General features: G+C 38.0%; 1 protein-coding gene across 3 annotated transcripts in view; it reads right to left on the bottom strand.

The window, feature by feature from the left end:
* Window positions 1-18,096, bottom strand: part of KCTD9 (potassium channel tetramerization domain containing 9) — a 36,556-nt gene that overhangs the window by 7,265 nt on the left and 11,195 nt on the right. For 2 of the 3 annotated variants that reach the window (XM_066267224.1, XM_066267209.1), the window contains exons 4-9: window positions 12,323-12,419; window positions 11,591-11,649; window positions 11,260-11,388; window positions 6,277-6,344; window positions 6,089-6,184; window positions 4,918-5,067 (exon numbers count right to left, since the gene is read on the bottom strand). In XM_066267224.1, coding sequence (XP_066123321.1) covers window positions 4,918-5,067; window positions 6,089-6,184; window positions 6,277-6,344; window positions 11,260-11,388; window positions 11,591-11,649; window positions 12,323-12,411 — 591 coding nt within the window. In that variant the 5' untranslated portion in view covers window positions 12,412-12,419. The remainder of the gene's footprint in view (window positions 1-4,917; window positions 5,068-6,088; window positions 6,185-6,276; window positions 6,345-11,259; window positions 11,389-11,590; window positions 11,650-12,322; window positions 12,420-18,096) is intronic. The other variant, XM_066267214.1, reaches the window with a different exon arrangement.

Here is an 18,096-nt window from a genome sequence, read left to right as displayed (position 1 = left end):
ATGACTGAGAATACAATTCTAACCCTTCGAGAGTTTTGGAAAGATCACGACAACATCATGATATATTTACGCATTATTGACTTGGCATGGCAAGAGGTTACAAGAAGAACCTTAAACTTGGCATGGAAAAAGTTATGGTCTGATGTTGTTACAGACAGGTACTTCAAAGGATTCGAACCAGATACTAAGACTGAGGTAGAAGCATTGGAGGAGATTGTGTCCCTTGGAAAGTCGATGGATCTGGAGGTAGATGAGGGTGACATAAACGAGCTCGTTGAGGATCATGAGGAGGAACTCTCAACTGAGGAGTTGAAGGAGCTACAGATGCAACATATGGAGCTTCTGCAAGAGATTAGTAGTGAGAAGGTAGAGCCGGAGGAAGTGATTTCTACAAGTGAAATTAAAGACATGCTGGCAATGTGGGAGAAGCTTTCAAGTTTCATTGAAAAGAAACACCCAGAAAAAGTTCAACTGGTCCTGCTTCAGCACTTCTTAATGACACTTGTTTGTCATATTTCTGTAACATTTTAAAAGGCAGGCAAAAGCAAACCTCTTTGGATAGATTTTTATTCAAAAGTCTTGCAAGTGAAAGTGCTGAAAGTGCAGCCAAAAAGGCAAAAACAGGTGATGATTAAATGAAAAATACGTAATGTTAAGCTTAGGTTAAGTTTAAAGTTAAGAAAGTGCACTTTTTTACAATTAAGCTTTTATGGTTTCATTTTAAGTAAAGAAAGTGCAGTTTTAGTTGTGTTTAAAGTAAAGAAAATGCAGTTTTAGTTTACATTTAGTGTTAAGAAAGTGCAGTTTTAGTTTATGTGTCTACAGTGCCTGCATCCCTTCCTCCCTCCCTACTCCTCCGCCATTCACCTCCATTAGCCACACTCATCTGTCTCCAAGGTAAGAATACAGTACTAAATAACACTTTTTTATTTCATATATTTTATTATGCATTGGTAAAGTATACATGTGTGTTTCTTAATTAAAAATATGTCTTTTTTCATAATTTAGGATGGTTTGGGGATGTTTCACAGGGCTGGAACGGATTAAATCTATTTCAGTTATTTTGAAGTTATTTTTATTTATTCATTCATTTTAGAGAAGAGAGACAGACAGAGAGAGAGAGAGAGAGAGAGAGAGAAGGGGGGAAGAGCAGAAAGTGTCAACTCCCATATGTGCCTTAACTGGGCAAGCCCAGGGTTTTTGAACTGGCAACCTCAGCATTCCAGGTCAACACTTGATCCACTGCACCACCACAGGTCAGGCTATTTCAGTTATTCTAAATGAGAGAAATTTGTTTGATCTACGAGTTGACTGACTTATGAGCTCAGTTACAGAATGAATTAAACTCATATCTCAAGGTACCACTGTATAAATAAAAACTATAGTTGTTATAAGTAGAAGAGTGAAGAAATCTAAAATCCTAAGACTGATCAAGTTATGTTATAGCCATACCTACCAAGAAAAATCCTTGTTTCCTAAGTGCAATTTCATTTACTCTGTGGTCAGTTCTACTGAAAGGAGATAAGCCACAGATCATTTAAAACCACGGATAATTGATGAATGCATACACATTCCTGTCTATACCTGCACATTGATAGGAGGTAATGCAGAAGCTCAAACTGATACATAGGATAATGAGCACCCAGAAGGACCAACATAACTAAAAGACAACTGGAGTTTTTGTACTTAAAAACATAACAAGACAGGAAGCTGATACATGAAAACAAATGTCCCCAGTTCTCTCGGTATTGCTCCCAGTGAAACAGTCGAAACTACCAGAAGTTCCCATGGTAACTATACCGGTAGGGCTCTGAACTCAAAGCCGCACTACAGAATCTCACAAAGAAACACATCGAGCAGAAAGTCAGTGAAGTTGTGTGTCTTCAAGCCCAGAAAGCACTTGCCCAGTCATCAAATGGCCGAGTCAATGCTGAGGACTTGGCTGCTCTCCAGGACGGAAGCCGGGAGAGCTGTATTCTCTCCCTGTTTGGGGCCGTGGGCTTTGAGGAGAGCAGTTAGGTTATTACTATTTCTTAAATATGATAATGGTGTTAACATTTCAAAATGGCCCTTTCCTTTAAGAGATAAATATTTACAAGTAAAATAATGAATTGCTTCAATCTAATGTGTGGGGAGGTACAGACCAAACAAAATGGTTTACGTGCTGATACCTGCTGAAGCTAAGAGAGGAGGCATGAAGGGAGAGTTTGCTAGCCATCCCATTTTTGTTTACGTTTGACATTTTCCAAATGACAAAGCCATTAAGAAAATAAGGAAGAGGCAGGGGTCTGCCTCACTATCTCCGCTCTTCTCACTTAAAAAAGAAAAAAACAAAAAAAGGAAAAAGAAAATAAGGAAGAGAAAACACATGGTTCTGAGTCCAGTTCCAGCTCCGCGACAGGCTGGCTTTCCGGCTTGGGCAAGTGTCTGGTTTCAGCCTCTCAGTCTGTTAGACAGCAGGTTCCCACGCAGTGACCACCAGGGCCACTCCCAGCCCCACCCCTCCATGCGTGCTGGACTGGGGATATGTGGCTGAGACCTGTGGGATATGAGACTTCCCTGCGCAGGCCACAGCCTCTGGTGGGTGGAGGAGAGAGAAGAAACAGGACCCGGCTGACTGAACAGTGTGGCACCAGCACGGACTGCTTAACAGTCACGGCGACTGAGACCACCTTGGTTGGCCTAAGAATAGATGGTTCCTATGAAAACTTTCACAGCCCGAGAGGGATGAACTGGCTGAGAAGTTCAGTTAGAGGGGTGGGACCGTGGATGTACCTCATGTTGGGCACACGTTGTAGGTCGTGGACATTGCAATACACGAGCTATTTAGCAGCAGTCATCGTCACCGCCTACACACTCTTGAATGTAAGCTGTTTTCATCACTGATAATCTTATAATTTTATAGCACATCATTTTATCGAATATATATATATATATTTTACCTTCACATCAATTATATCATCTGGGTAGAATGAGTATTTACAGATAAGAAAATGTGGGTCTGCTTCACAGGCAGAAATAATACACTTAAATAGAACTCAAATACAATTGTAGTGAAGGACTCACACTGTTTTATCTTTTTTTTTTGTCCTTAAAAACCAGCCAAGCTGCCTCTTCACATCTCACTATTTAAAGACTAGGTCCTTTAAACCTTTTCTTTTGCTGTTGGTCTTTTGCTTATTTTGCTGCCAGTTTGATTCTTCCTCATAAAATGGAACAAGGAAAGTAAAAAAAAGAAACAAACAAAAACACCAGAAATGTATGATACATTAGCAGACTTTGTTACTAGATCTAAAATAAGCTTCATGAAAAAATAGGTTGCAATTAAGCAATAAAACCAAAATTATAAAATTTAATAAACATTTATTCAATGATTACTAAAAGCAAGTACTGTATTAGGTGTTGTTAATTCAAAAGGCATATAGGCCCTGGCCGGTTGGCTTAGCGGTAGAGTGTCGGCCTGGCATGTGGAAGTCCCGGGTTCCATTCCCAGTCAGGGCACACAGGAGATGCACCCATCTGCTTCTCCACCCTGCCTCCTCTCCTCTCTCTCTATTTCTCTCTTCCCCTCCCACAGCCAAGGCTCCATTGGAGCAAAATGTTGGCCTGGGTGCTGAGGATGGCTCCGTGGCCTCCACCTTAGGCACTAGAATGGCTCCAGCCACACAGAGCGATGCCCCAGATGGGCAGAGTATCGCCGCCTAGTGGGCATGCCAGGTGGATCCCGGTTGGGCACATGCGGGAGTCTGCCCCTCTGCCCCTCTGCTTCTCACTTCAGGAAAAAAAAAAAAGACATAGAATCCCTGGCCTGACAGTTCAGTTGGTAGAGCATTGTCCCAAAGTGCAGAGGTTGCCTGTTCAATCCCAGTCAGAGCACATACAGGAACAGATCCATATTCCTGTCTCTCTCCTTCGCTCCCCCTTCCTCTCTCGCTAAAATCAATTAAAAAAAAACAACTAAAAATAAAAAAATATATAGATATGTTTTAGATATATGTAGACATGCGCATTCATGTTAAGGAACTTAAAAGTTGTTAGAAGTTAGTAGATTTTACTGTTGGTTCTACATATGTCATCTATATACCCAAATTATCACAGGAAATTGCTACATACATACATGCATACACACATGTGCACACACATACCTACATATACCTATATGTAACGCATATATACATATGTAGAGAGAAGGAGAGAGCCGAAGTTACAAAATCAACCCATTTCACTTTCAGAGCCTTCAGTTATATCAGTCTAAGTAAAAGCTTCAGAAAGAGACTGGTATAATTTTTGCTCTCTGAGAATGCTCAAAGGACTAAAAAAAAATTTTATTATTGATTTTAGAGAGGAAGGGCAAAAGAGACAGAAACATCGATCTGTCCCAGTATGTGCCCTGACAGGGGATCGAACTGGTGACCTCTGCGTATCAGTACAATGCTCTAACCAGTGGAGCCATCTGGCCAGGGCTCCATTGCATGTTGATGCTTGCATGTACCCTAACCAGGGATCAAACCTGCAACTGGTGTATCAGGATGATGCTCTAATCCAGTGGTCCCCAACCCCCGGGCCATGGACCAATACCGGTCCATGGGCCATTTGGTACCGGTCCGCAGAGAAAGAATAAATAACTTAAATTATTTCCGTTTTATTTATATTTAAGTCTGAACAATGTTTTATTTTTAAAAAATGACCAGATTCCCTCTGTTACATCTGTCTAAAACTCACTCTTGACGCTTGTCTCGGTCATGTGATACATTTATCCGTCCCACCCTAAAGACCAGTCCGTGAAATTATTTTCTGACATTAAATCGGTCTGTGGCCCAAAAAAGGTTGGGGACCACTGCTCTAACCAACTGAGCTACTGGGCCACAGCAAGACTAAAGATTTAATTTTTCTTTAAAAACCCAAAGTGAATCTTACATCAAGCACTGATCCAGAGAGGTCAGCTCGTTCAAGATTTGCACAGCAGAGATTAGCATGTGCAAGATTGCAGTGGCTTAAATTGGCCATTTTGAAGTTAATGTACCGAAGATCCAAACGAGAAAGATCAGCACCACTGAAGTTTAAACCCTAAAATTAAAACATACAAATTGTCATGATATTTGAACCATCTGTTGTATTAAATTTAATTACTGTAGCTAACCACCAAGGTTATTTATTTTTAGAGAGAGAGAGAGAGGGAAGAAGGGAGAGAGAGGGTGAGAAGCATCCACTTGTAGCTGCTTTCACTGTGGCTGTGTATTGGACTTCTTGTGCATGCCTTGACCAAGGTCGTGCCAGTGTCCCCTTGCTTAAGCCAGTGATCTCTGGGCTCAAGCTGGCAAGCTTTGGGATTGTGTGGAGGATCCCCTGCTCAAGCCAGTGACCACACACTGGCAGGTCCGTGCTCAGAGCTAGTGACCTCGGGGTTTAGAACCAGTGACCTCAGTGTTCTGGGTCAACACTTTATTCACTGTGCCACCAACAGTCAGGCTATTCACCAAGTTTTTTAGAAGCAATTAGTGGTTCAATTATTTGGAATTTATTACAAAACATGATCAAATGGAACTTAGATATATAAAACCAATGTCCTGACTGGGTTCTAGTGAAAGAAATTCTTTGTATTTAATTAGAATACAGCCTGGCTACACCTCATTTATACACAGAAGTTTCTAAAGAGGGATTTCTGTTAACCACATACCTGTTGACAAGTATTATTTTTGTTAAACCTAGTTATATTTAAATTATTTTATTAATTCAATAATTCAAGATAGTTTCACTTTTGAAAAGTAAATACTGTGATTTCTAAAATATTTAATGCTATAAAACATAAACATAAAGGCATCTGCCACTGATTGGCATCTACATCTGTACAAATAATTAACATTTTATTCTAATTACTGAAACTTCTATGGATTACTCAAAAACTTCTACATGAGGACTTCTACTGGACTTTGCTAACCACTTAGGGATTACATCAATGCTATGGCCCATAATTAAATTATATTTTGCATGAAAATGAAAATGAGGCAAAACAATCCTAGAAGAATGTAAAATGTTATTCACAGATTTGCTGACACAAATACCTCATGTAAAAGTCTGCTTTAATTACCTGGCAACGCAGTTCTGATTTGGTTGGAGTGGCCAGCAGAAACCGGACAAATTCCTTTCGAGATATTGGTGAATGGTCCTCTGGTGGTTGAGAATTCTTGAGAAAAGACATTAAAAAATTAGTGTAACACCACTGCTGGGAGATAGCTACAATGAATGTAATATTGGCTAATGTGAAAAGAGCCTTACCTTTATTGCCACTTCTAGGTGTTCAATCAATGAGTCAATACCAAAAAATCTGGCTTCTTCTAACACACCTATCATAATAAAAATAATTTAACTTTTACACAAAACTTCATTTTTTTTCATTCTTAGCCATTTTTCCTTTATCTTTTTTTCCTTTTTTAAAAACTTTTTTTTTTTTTTTTAGAGAGAGAGAGAGAAAGAGAAAGAAGGGGGAAAGTGCGAAGCATCAACTTGTAGCAGTTGTTTCTCTTTCTCGTATGTGCCTTGATCAGGCAAGCCCAGGGTTTCAAACCAGCGACCTCAGCATTCCAGGTCAACGCTTTATCTACTGCGCTACCACAGGCTGGGTAAATTTCATTTTAATATTTATAGAATTATTTATGTTAAATTCTCACAATAAAAGTGTAATTCAACATGTAGGTGACTAATCAATATAGAAAAAAAAATTCATGTTTAGGACATAATAGGTTATTTTAAAGTATTTGTAAAACAAAGTAGCTCACATTCAGCAAAAGAAAAAAATGGAAAGCTGATAGAACAGAATGAAAGGCTTCCATATTTCAAAATCATTTCTGAAAATTAAGCCATAAGAAAAAAATCCTAATATCACACATTTCTCAAATAATTGATACAGTGATTTTATTGTGAATCTGATAAAAAATAATTAGTTCACCTAATCTTAACATTTCATTGACCTTTTCCAGTGAAGTAGATCTGAATAGGTTTGTCACAAATATCTTCCTGATTTAGGAAATTATGGAGATCAATAAAGTAAACTTCAAAGCAAAAGACAAAAGTCTAATTCAGAAACCTTTCTTATAGGAGAATCAATTTTAAAAATATTTCTATAGGATAAAAGGGATTTTAGCTATCATTTACCTTTCTTAATTTGGTTTAAAATATCTATACATCCTTTTGGTGGCTTATTATACCTATATATTTTCTCACATCTGTTAAAACATTTTCATCAGAGTATGTGGGAAGTAATTTGGGATCCATTTTCCTTAAAAATGAAGATTTCAGCCTGACCTGTGGTGGCGCAGTGGATAAAGTGTCGACCTGGAAATGCTGAGGTCGCCGGTTCGAAACCCTGGGCTTGCCTGGTCAAGGCACATATGGGAGTTGATGCTTCCAGCTTCTCCCCCCTGTCTCTCTCTCTCCTCTCTCTCCTCTCTCTCTCTCTCTCTCTCCCTCTCTCTCTCTTCTCTAAAATGAATTAAAAAAAAAAAGATTTCAGTAATTCAGTATGCTGAGATTACTTTTTTAAAAGGCACTAAAGAACTACAAAGGTAAGCAAGAAGCATAGTCCTCCTTTCAAATGGTCCGAGCTAACCAGAGTAACTGCAGGCAGAGAAAACCACCTCAGCAGTCATCTGGGAAACAAGATGATGCTCTTTTCTGGGAAAACCCTCCACCTCCAATATTCCAAACACTAAACCGGAGTCATCTGACGACCAGCACACACTCAGATGGCTTCATTTTGGGACTCCTCATGGAGGGGCAGCCACGCTTTTGTCTCTGTCCCTAGTAGGAACCCAGCAAAAAGAGCTTCTAGGGGCCTCACTCTCAGTCTGAGAGTTCCTGAGTAAATCAGAACCTCCCTCTTGGGGAGTGTGGTAAGCTTTTTTTTCTAATTCTAGGTTCAGAACTAAGTCTTAAAAACTTCCAGAAAAGCCTAATAAATACAGAAGATACTCATGGGGCACAGTTGAGGAAAGGACGTGATAATTTAGTGTACTTACTGTTAGCCCCAGGAAGACCTGGACTTGATCTCAGCCCCATCACTACCATTTTTGTCTTGGAGAAGCTACTGCATCTTTCTCTTAACAAAAGCTTCTCCATATTATTACCTTCCTCACAAAGTCATCGGAAATATTCAAAGAGATAATGCATATTTATTTATTTATTTATTTTAAGGCAGAGACAGAGAGAGTCAGAGAGAGGGACAGATAAGGACAGACAGACAGGAAGGGAGAGAGATGAGAAACATCAATTCTTTGTTGCGGTTCCTTAGTTGTTCATTGATTGATTTCTCATATGTGCCTTGACGGGGGGGTGGGGGGGCGGGCGGGGGGGCTACAGCAGACCAAGTGACACCTTGCTCGAACCAGTGACCTTTGGCTCAAGCTGGTGAGCCTTGCTCAAAACAGATGAGCCCGCGCTCAGCCTGAGGACCTTGCGGCCTCAAACCTAAGTCCTCTACATCCCAGTTTGATGCTCTATCCACCGCCTGGTCAGGCGAGATAATGCATATTTATTATCTGATGTAATGCCTACCTCCTGGTGGGTCCTCAATAAATGATTATTCATTATTAAATTATATGTTTTAAATTATTATTAAATGATATGTTTTCCAACATTGAAGACCATTTTCTTTTTCCTATATCAAGCTGGGTTTCAGAAAATTCATGTTAACTTTGGGGAAATAAATAATGAAGTGCTAGAAAAGGTCTCAAGTTGGTAGAATAACTGAACTGTGGTGAGATCTCAATAAAGAATACGTATGACAAGGCAATTTAAGTCAGGGCAACAGGGTTTGGAAGACAAATGAAAGAAGAAAAAGGAAGATGAGATTATTAGAAAAAGTGAAGGTCATGACAGGCTGGGAACAAAAGGAAACAATGAAGTTAAATAAACTTATGGATGAGGGCACAAATCAGGAAGAACAAAAATCAAGGTTAGTAAGGAAGTAGGAAGAAGGCACGTAAGTTATTTAGATAAATGCCATCAATGATACAGAGAAGTTAAGTTGGAAAGCTTAACAGAGCCCATAGAACATCTAAAGCTGAGCTTTAAAATGTCATCAGAAGAAGGTGGCCATCTGAGTGAAAAGCAGCAGACTGATACAGTTGCTAAAAAGAATTGGTTTTAGCCTTGACCAGGAGGTGGAGCAGTGGATAGAACGTCGGACTAGGATGTGGAGGACCCAGGTTCGAGACCCCGAGGTCGCCAGCTTGAGCGCAGGCTCATCTGGTTTGAGCAAAGCTCACCAGCTTGGGCCCAAGGTCGCTGGCTTGAGCAAGGGGTTACTCGGTCTGCTGTAGCCCCACGGTCAAGGCACATATGAGAAAGCAATCAATGAACAACTAAGGTATTGCAATGCAAAACTAATGATTGATGCTTCTCATCTCTTTCCGTTCCTGTCTGTCTGTCCTCTCTCTGACTCTCTCTCTGTCTCTGTAAAAAAAAAGAATTGGTTTTATAAAACCTGGTTATTTTTATAATAATATTTTTTGCAGAATGACTAAAATAAAAACATTTTACAACACAGATTGTTGTAAAGCTAGCAGCCCGTCAGGCCGATTCTAATGTGTTTAATACAGTGTTTTCAAAATCAGATTTCACATAAAATCTTAGATTTACAGGTTTTCTTCAAAAAAAAAGAAAAAAAAAACCCAAGGCCCTGGCACCCTAAGTCTACACACGTGGTAATAATCTGTGAAGATGAATAGGCATGTACACTCAAAATCATCACACATGCCTGCATTCCTCAAGTCAGACCAAATTCAATCACATGGAGGTCTATACACTGAATATGCAACCACAGCTTTGTGTGTGTGTGTGTGTGGGGGGGTAGGGCTCAGCAAAGGACAACGGCATCTGCCTGCACTTCTGTCTGGGAGAGAGCTAGAAAGGCAGCTAACTCTCTCATCCTGAAGCCAGACAATTCTGTTCCTCAACATATGTCCCTGGTGCTTTCAAGCTACTGCCTCTTCACCGGAGCTTAAAGTGGATATTTGAGTGAGTCTGTGTGTGGGCCCTTTAAGATCATGGCTCGGCCCTCTGTCTCACCTGGAAGGAATGCCCATTGACTTCCACAGTTAGATACTGCCGCAAGGCAGCTTCTCCTAGCACCAGTGCCCTGTGGGGGCTGGGCCCCCTTGCTCCACAGGGGGAACTTCGGCAACAGAGCTATCTACCAGATTCTTAACTGCCATATGTGGGTGTGGAACCAGACTATTTTGTACACAAACACACACCTGCCCCCACCAGTCTTGCCATAATTTCTTCTTTCTATCCTTAGTCATGGGCATTCTCTTCAGCTAGTCTTCAGGTGGTTCTCAAGGGTGGTTATTCTATAATTTAGTTGTAAATTTGATGGGGTTGTGGGTGGAGGTGAGTACTGCATTTACCAACTCCTCCATCTTGACTGGAAGTCTCGATGAGTGTATTTTTAACATTCAAAGGGGACTCAGAGAGACTTTCCCCAAGACTGTGTACCTGAGCCTATACCTACTTCTATACCAATATAACAGCGATTTTCCACTGGTGTTTTGCAAGAATTTTAAAAGATGCAATAACTGACTATTTAGTCACTGACCTCTTTTCCCTTAGATTCAATTAAAAAATTGACTATAGCCAACATAACAATAGCCATTTGCTGTGAATGAATCAAAATCATACCTATTTTTTTTCAGACAGGCAAAAAATAAATTTCTTGTAATTTTAGTAATTACTAGTTCATGTGTGCCATTAGATAAAAAAGGTTGAAAATCATTGCTCTACCCACTCGTGTACAGTTGACCCTTGAACAGTGGGGGCTGGGAATGTTGACCCCCACTCCATCAAAAATCTGCATACAACTTTTGTCTCCCCCAAAAGTTCAGTTGTTCTTGGTATCTATGCAGACTGGTTCCAGGATCCCAATGGATACTATAATCCATGGATGCTCAAGTCCCTTATATAAAATGGCAAAAAACAATGCACATAGTCAGCCCTCTGCACCCAGGGATCCCCAACCACACATCAAAAACACTGTTGATGTGAGAGCTGCAGAGAGGGAGGGCCACAGCATGCTATTTACTGAAAACCATCCACATACAAGTGAACTTGTGCACTGCAAGCGTGTGTTCATGGGTCAACTGTACAAGTAAAATGTTTAGATATACCTTCACTTTATGAAAATACGCTAAGTTAGTAAGCAAGTAAAAACAGAATAAAAATTATAAACTTAAAAAAACGTGAGGAGTTATATTGAAAACTCACCCAGTAAATTAATGCCATCATTTACAATGAGCTGTCCGTGACGCAAGTAGTTCAAAATGGGTTCAAAGTACTCAGGACTTCGGTCAATTAGGAAAGCTCCTCTATGATCTTGCTTATTTCCCCAGACACCTGTGTTACCATTAAAGTGAAGAAAGTCCCCCATAATCAAAAAACAAAGTTAGAATTTTATGGAAGAAAAACTGTGTAACATACTCGCAAGATTTTACTTTTGTAAAAATTATCAATATCATTAAGAAGTACAGGAGAAAAGATAATAGTCGTAAAGCTACAAACAATCACACAAAATGTGAAAGCAATGTGTGGCACTCACCTCTATCCTTAAACATGTGGGCCAGCATACTGTCGGGTTCTTTATTCACTAAAGTGCTCCTAAGAATTCAGGGAAAAAAATGGATTTCTCCATTTGTCTTTATAAACAAACATATTTAAGTCAAGAGTATACTCGGTCCCAGCTGCTTTCTCAAAAAGATGCATGCTACAACCTGGTAGGAGTGACGCTGGGGAACAAAAACGGGCAGTAAGTGGCCATTTATCAAACCCCTTCTAATCTGGCACTTCCTTTGATTTAACATACTGTTTTAGTTTCCTTTAATGTAAAAAACAAACTATTCAGCTACCAATATTCTTCATCTAAACTTATATTTTCTTATCCCCTTTGTGTAACCAGCTATAGTCTCCATGATTTTTAATATTGTTATTTTTTCCCGGCGATGCATATATACTGCTCACAAAAATTAGGAGATATTTCAAAATGAATATGAAGCAATATCCCCTAATTTTTGTGAGCAGTAATATATATTACTGAATATCTAAAAGGCATGTTGTAAAACATTTAATTTTTTCATGCTTCCTCTGGAATGATCTGTAAACCATTTTTCTTCTCTTTTCTTTAAAAGGAACTTTCTAAAAAATGGTTTCTGATAACAGTATATTTAAGAAGTATTTCATTATCTTCTAAAGAAATCAGCAAATTGGAGAAAAAGAACAAATGGTGCATGATGCCCCCTGACACACAGGTCCACACACATGAACACACACCTACCGTGTGGTTGTGAAGTACCGCCCTCCAACATTTAACGTAAGCCAGTCTGTGTGAGATCCCGACATCCCTTCGGGTAGTTTAGCATCCATCTGAGGATCTAGAGATGACATGTAGAAAAAATATATTTAGGTTGGGGATTTGGGGAAGATGGCAATAGCATGATTTTTTAGACTAAAAACACACATAAAAGTGTCTCAGAGCTACCAGGAGACAAAAACCATACCCACAGGTAGCATCTGAAACAAAGCTAGGTGATAAGCATGGAATTAGCATCTTTGAAGGAAGAAGCTGGAAATGAACTCTCAGAACCCACCAGCCAAAACTTCCTCCAGGACAGAGTCCCATACTGCAGATAAAATGTCAGGGGGAAAGTACAAGTTGAACGGAATAGATACGGAAGAAAAAGAATTACAGATAAACTTCAAAAAGTTCTATATTGTAAGGAACCAGAATATATCAGAAGGTGTGTTCCATATTTTTTAACACTTCATAAAAGCCACTCAAAAGGGAACTCTAGGGCAATGAAATGAGGAAAAGTTTCCTAAGTCAGGCCTCCCTACTCAAGTTAAGGAAAACTAACTTCACATAAAGCTGAGCAACAGAAAAGGATTGAGATCAAACTTCATAAACTTTTTTAAAAGAATAAGAATTATATTCCTATAGATAATGAAATGTGCCAGAAAGGCCCATAAAAAAGATTAAAAACTATAACCCACAATTCCAAAACATGCAAACAGAAGTGAATAATATAAGGTATAAAATAATAAAATTAATCAGACTTAGAAAATTCAGAAATAACTTAAAAGCCTGACCAGGTGGTGGCAAAGTGGATAGAACATCAGCCTCGCATGCTGAGGTCCCAGGTTTGAAACCCCGAGGGCGCCAGCTTGAGTGCAGGTGCACCAGCTTGAGCATGAGATCATTGAAATGATCTCATTGTCACTGGCTTGAGCCCAAGGTCGTTGACTTGATCAAGGGGTCACTAGCTTGGCTGGGGTCCCCTGGTCAAGGCATGTATGAGAAGCAATCAGTGAACAACTAAAGTGCCACAACTAATGAGTTGATGCTTTTTTTTATTTAAAAATTTTTTTATTTATTGATTTCAGTGAGAGAGGAAGAGAGAGAGAGAGAGAGAGAGAGAGAGAGAGAGAGAGAGAGAGAAAGGGAGACAGGAACATTGAGCTGCTCCTACATGTGCCCTGATCAGGAATTGAACCAGTAAACTCTTCACTCTAACCAACTGAACAATCTGGCTGGGGTCGAGTTGATACTTCTCATCTCTTTCCCTTCCTGTCTCTTTTTTTTTCTCTCTCTCACACACACAATGAGGTGAGAGAACTCAGGAAACAATTAGAAATAAAAAAGAACAATTTCGGAAATGAAGATTAACTAGAAGACAAAAGAGTAAACAAACGCAATAGATAATGCCTTTAGGGAAATAAAAGATGCAAATGAGGAAAGCTTTAAAAACCAAAAAAAATATAAAGAAATGAAAAGTGTTTAATACATATTTCAAATATATTAAGAAGACTTAAAATATATTAGTTAAGTGTACAAGATTCACCATACATACAAGAAAAGTCCTAGAAAAAGAACAGGCAAGGGACAAAATAAATACATAATTTAAACTTGAAGAAAATTTTTCTGAAATTAAAAAGATCTGAACTATATACTAAAAGGGCTTACCATGTAGTTGAAAGGATCAACCAGAAAAACACAGAATAACAAGTCTGTATTTACATATTATTATTAATATGTATTATTAATACATATTATTACTGTTTTTTAAAGAAAGAGACTGAACATTTGGGTGACTTGGGAAAAAGAATCACTTATAAAAGATCAGGCTTTTTTTGACACAAATATTTTAAGCTACAATAAAATGGAGTAACATATTTAAAGAAAGAAGACATGGACCAAGTATTTTTTAACTGATTTACTGAGTTATAATTGATATACTATATACTATACATCATTGAAGTTTACAGTTTAAGTTTTGACATATGATTTTTAATAAAGTTTTATTAATTTTAATGGGGTGACATTAATAAATCAGGGTACATATGTTCAAAGAAAACATCTCCAGGTTATCTTGTCATCTAATTATGTTGCATATCCATCACCCAAAGTCAGATTGTCCTCCATCACCTTCTATCTGGTTTTCTTGTGCCCCCCCCAACTACCGTTCTTGTCCATGTCTCTTAGTCTCGTTTTTATGTCCCACCTACGTATGGAATCATGCAGTTCTTAGTTTTTTCTGATTTACTTATTTCACTCTGTATAATGTTATCACGATCCAACCATTTTGTTGTAAATAATCCGATGTCATCATTTCTTATGGATGAGTAGTGTTCCATAGTGTATATGTGCCACATCTTCTTTATCCAGTCTTCTATTGAAGGGTTTTTTGGTTGTTTCCATGTCTTGGCCACTGTAAACAATGCTGCAATGAACATGGGCTCCATGTGTCTTTACGTATCATTGTCTCTGAGTTTTGGGGGTATATACCCAGTAGTGGGGTTTTTGGGTCATAAGGTAGTTCTATTTTCAGTTTTTGTAGGAACCACCATACTTTCTTCCATAATGGTTGTACTACTTTACATTCCCAACAACAGTGAATGAGGGTTCCTTTTTCTCCCTAGCCTCTCCAACACTTGCTCTTACCTGTCTTGTTGATAATAGCTAATCTAAAAGGTGTGAGGTGGTATCTCATTGCAGTTTTGATTTGCATTTCTCTAATAACTAATGAAGATGAGCATCTTTTCATATATCTGTTGGCCATTTGTATTTCTTTCTGGGCCAAGTGTCTGTTCATGTCCTCTTCCCAGTTTTTTATTGGATTGTTTGTTGTTGAGTTTTATGAGTTCTTTGTATATTTTGGATATTAGTCCCTTATCTGAGCTGTTGTTTGAAAATATCATTTCCCATTTAGTTGGTTGTCTATTTTGTTGTCAGTTTCTCTTGCTGTGCAAAACCTTCTTAGTCTGATGTAGTCCCATTCATTTATCTTTGCCTTTACTTCTCTTGCCTTTGGAGTCAAATTCATAAAATGCTCTTTAAAACCAAGGTCCATGAGTTTAGAATCTATGTTTTCTTCTATGTATTTTATTGTTTCAGGTCTTATATTTAGGTCTTTGATCCATTTTGCATTAATTTTAGTACAAGGGGACAAACTGTAGTCGAGTTTCATTCTTCTGCATGTGGCTTTCCAGTTTTCCCAGTACCATTTGTTGAAGGGCTTTCTTTTCTCCATTGTGTGTTGTTGGCCCCTTTATCAAAAATTATTTGACTATATATGTGGTTTTATTTCTGGACTTCATATTCTGTTCCATTGGTCTGAGTGTCTATTTTTCTGCCAATACCATGCAGTTTTGATTGTCATGGCTCTATAATAAAGTTTGAAGTCAGGTATTGTAATGCCCCCAGCTTCATTCTTTTTCCTTAGGATTGTTTTGGCTACTCGGGGTTTTTTATAGTTCCATATAAATCTGATGATTTTTTGTTCCATTTCTTTAAAAAATGTCATTAGAATGTTGATGGGAATTGCATTAAATTTGTATATTGCTTTGGGTAATATGGCCATTTTGATTATATTTATTCTTTCTATCCATGAACAAGTAATATTTTTCCATTTCATTGTATCTTTTTTGATTTCCCTTAACAATGCTTTGTAGTTTTATATAGTTCCTTTACATTCTTTATGTTTATTCCTAGGTATTTTATTTTTTTTGTTGCACTGTGAAGGGGATTATTTTTTTGAGTTTGTTTTCTAATGTTTCATTGTTGGCATATAGAAAGGCTATGAATTTTTGTATATTAATTTTGTATCCTGCGACCTTACTGTATTGGTTTATTGTTTCTAGTAATCTTTTTGTGGAGTCTTTGGGGTTTTTGATGTATAGGATCATATCATCTGCAAAAAGTGGTACCTTTACTTCTTCTTTTCCAAATGGATGCTTTTTATTTCATTATCTTGTCTGATTGCTCTGGCTAGAACTTCTAGCACCACATTAAATAAGAGTGGAGAGAGTGGACAACCCTGTCTTGTTCCTGATTTAAGGTGGAAAGTCCTCAGTTTTACACCATTTAATATGATGTCAGCTGATGGTGTATCTTATATGGCCTTTATCATGTTGAGATATTTTCCTTCTATATCCATTTGGTTGAGTGTCTTAGACATAAAGTTACGTTGTATTTTATTGAATGCCTTTTCTGCATCTATTGATAAGATCATGTGGGTTTTGTTCTTTGTTTTGTTGATATAGTGTATTACGTTAACTGTTTTACATATGTTGAACCATCCTTGAGATTCTGGGATGAATCCTACTTGATCATGATGTATTATTTTTTTAATATGTTGTTGTATTCGATTTGCTAGTATTTTGTTTAGTATTTTAGCATCTGTATTCACTAGAGATATTGGTCTGAAGTATTCTTTTTTTGTGCTGTCCTTGCCAGGTTTCGGTATGAGGGTTATGTTGACCTCATAAAATGTGTTTGGAAGTATTGCTTCTTCTTCAATTTTTTGGAAGACTTTGAGTAGAATAGGAACCAAGTCTTCTTTGAATGTTTGATAGAATTCTCTAGTATAACCGTCTGGGCTTAGACTTATTTTTGAGGAGGTTTTTAATAGTTTTTTCTATTTCCTCCCTGCTAATTGGCCTGTTTAGGCTTTCTGCTTCTTCATGACTCAGTCTAGGTAGGTTGTATTGTTCTAGGAATTTATCCATTTCCTCTAAATTGTTGAATTTGGTGGCATATAATTTTTCGTAGTATTCTACAATAATCCTTTGTATATCTATAATGTCTGTGGTGATTTCTCCACTTTCATTTTGAATTTTGTTTATATGAGTCCTTGCTCTTTTTTCCTTGGTAAGTCTTGCCAAGGGTTTGTCAATTTTGTTGATCTTTTCAAAGAACCACCTCCTTGTTTTATTAATTTTTTTTCTATGGTTTTTCTGTTCTCTATTTCATTTATTTCTGCTCTGATTTTTATTATCTCCTTCTTCAGCGGGTTTTGGGTTGTCTTCATTTTTCTTTTTCTAGTTCCTTAAGGGGTTAAGTTAAGTGGATTACTTGGGCTCTCTCGTTTGTTCATATAGTCCTGGAGTGATATGAACTTCTCTCTTATTACTGCTTTTGCTGCATCCCAGAGATTCTGATATGTCGTATTGTCATTTTCATTTTGCCTGTATATATCTTTTGATCTCTGCGCTTATTTCTTCTTTGACCCATTCATTTTTTAAAAGTATGTTTAGTTTCCACATTTTTGTGGGTTTTTCCATTTTGCAGTTGAATTCTAATTTCAAGGCTTTATAATCAGAAAATATGCTTGGTACAATTTCAATTTTTCTGAATTTGCTGATGTTATTTTTGTGGCCCAACATATGGTCAATTCTTGAGAATGTTCCATGTACACTACAGAAAAACGTATACTCTGTTGCTTTGGGATGAAATGTCTTGTAGATGTCTATCATATCCAATTGCTCTAGTGTTTCGTTTAAGGCCAATATATCTTTATTATTTTTCTGATTGAATGATCTAGAGCTGTCAGCGGTGTATTGAGGTCTCCAAGTATGATTGAATTTTTTTCTCTTTTATTTTTTTTTATATGCCTTGAACACGGGCCTTCAGTAGACCAAGTAACCCCTTGCTTGAGCCAGTGATGTTGGGCTCAAGCTGGTGACCTCGGGGTCTTGAACCTGGGTCTTCCACATCCCAGTCCGACGCTCTATCCACTGAGCCACCGCCTGGTCAGGCTATGATTGTATTTT

This window comes from Saccopteryx bilineata, chromosome 1, assembly GCF_036850765.1.
Source record: "Saccopteryx bilineata isolate mSacBil1 chromosome 1, mSacBil1_pri_phased_curated, whole genome shotgun sequence".
Lineage (NCBI taxonomy): Eukaryota > Metazoa > Chordata > Mammalia > Chiroptera > Emballonuridae > Saccopteryx > Saccopteryx bilineata.
Note: the sequence above shows the minus strand (reverse complement) of the source record. Positions and strands in the feature narration are given on the sequence as shown.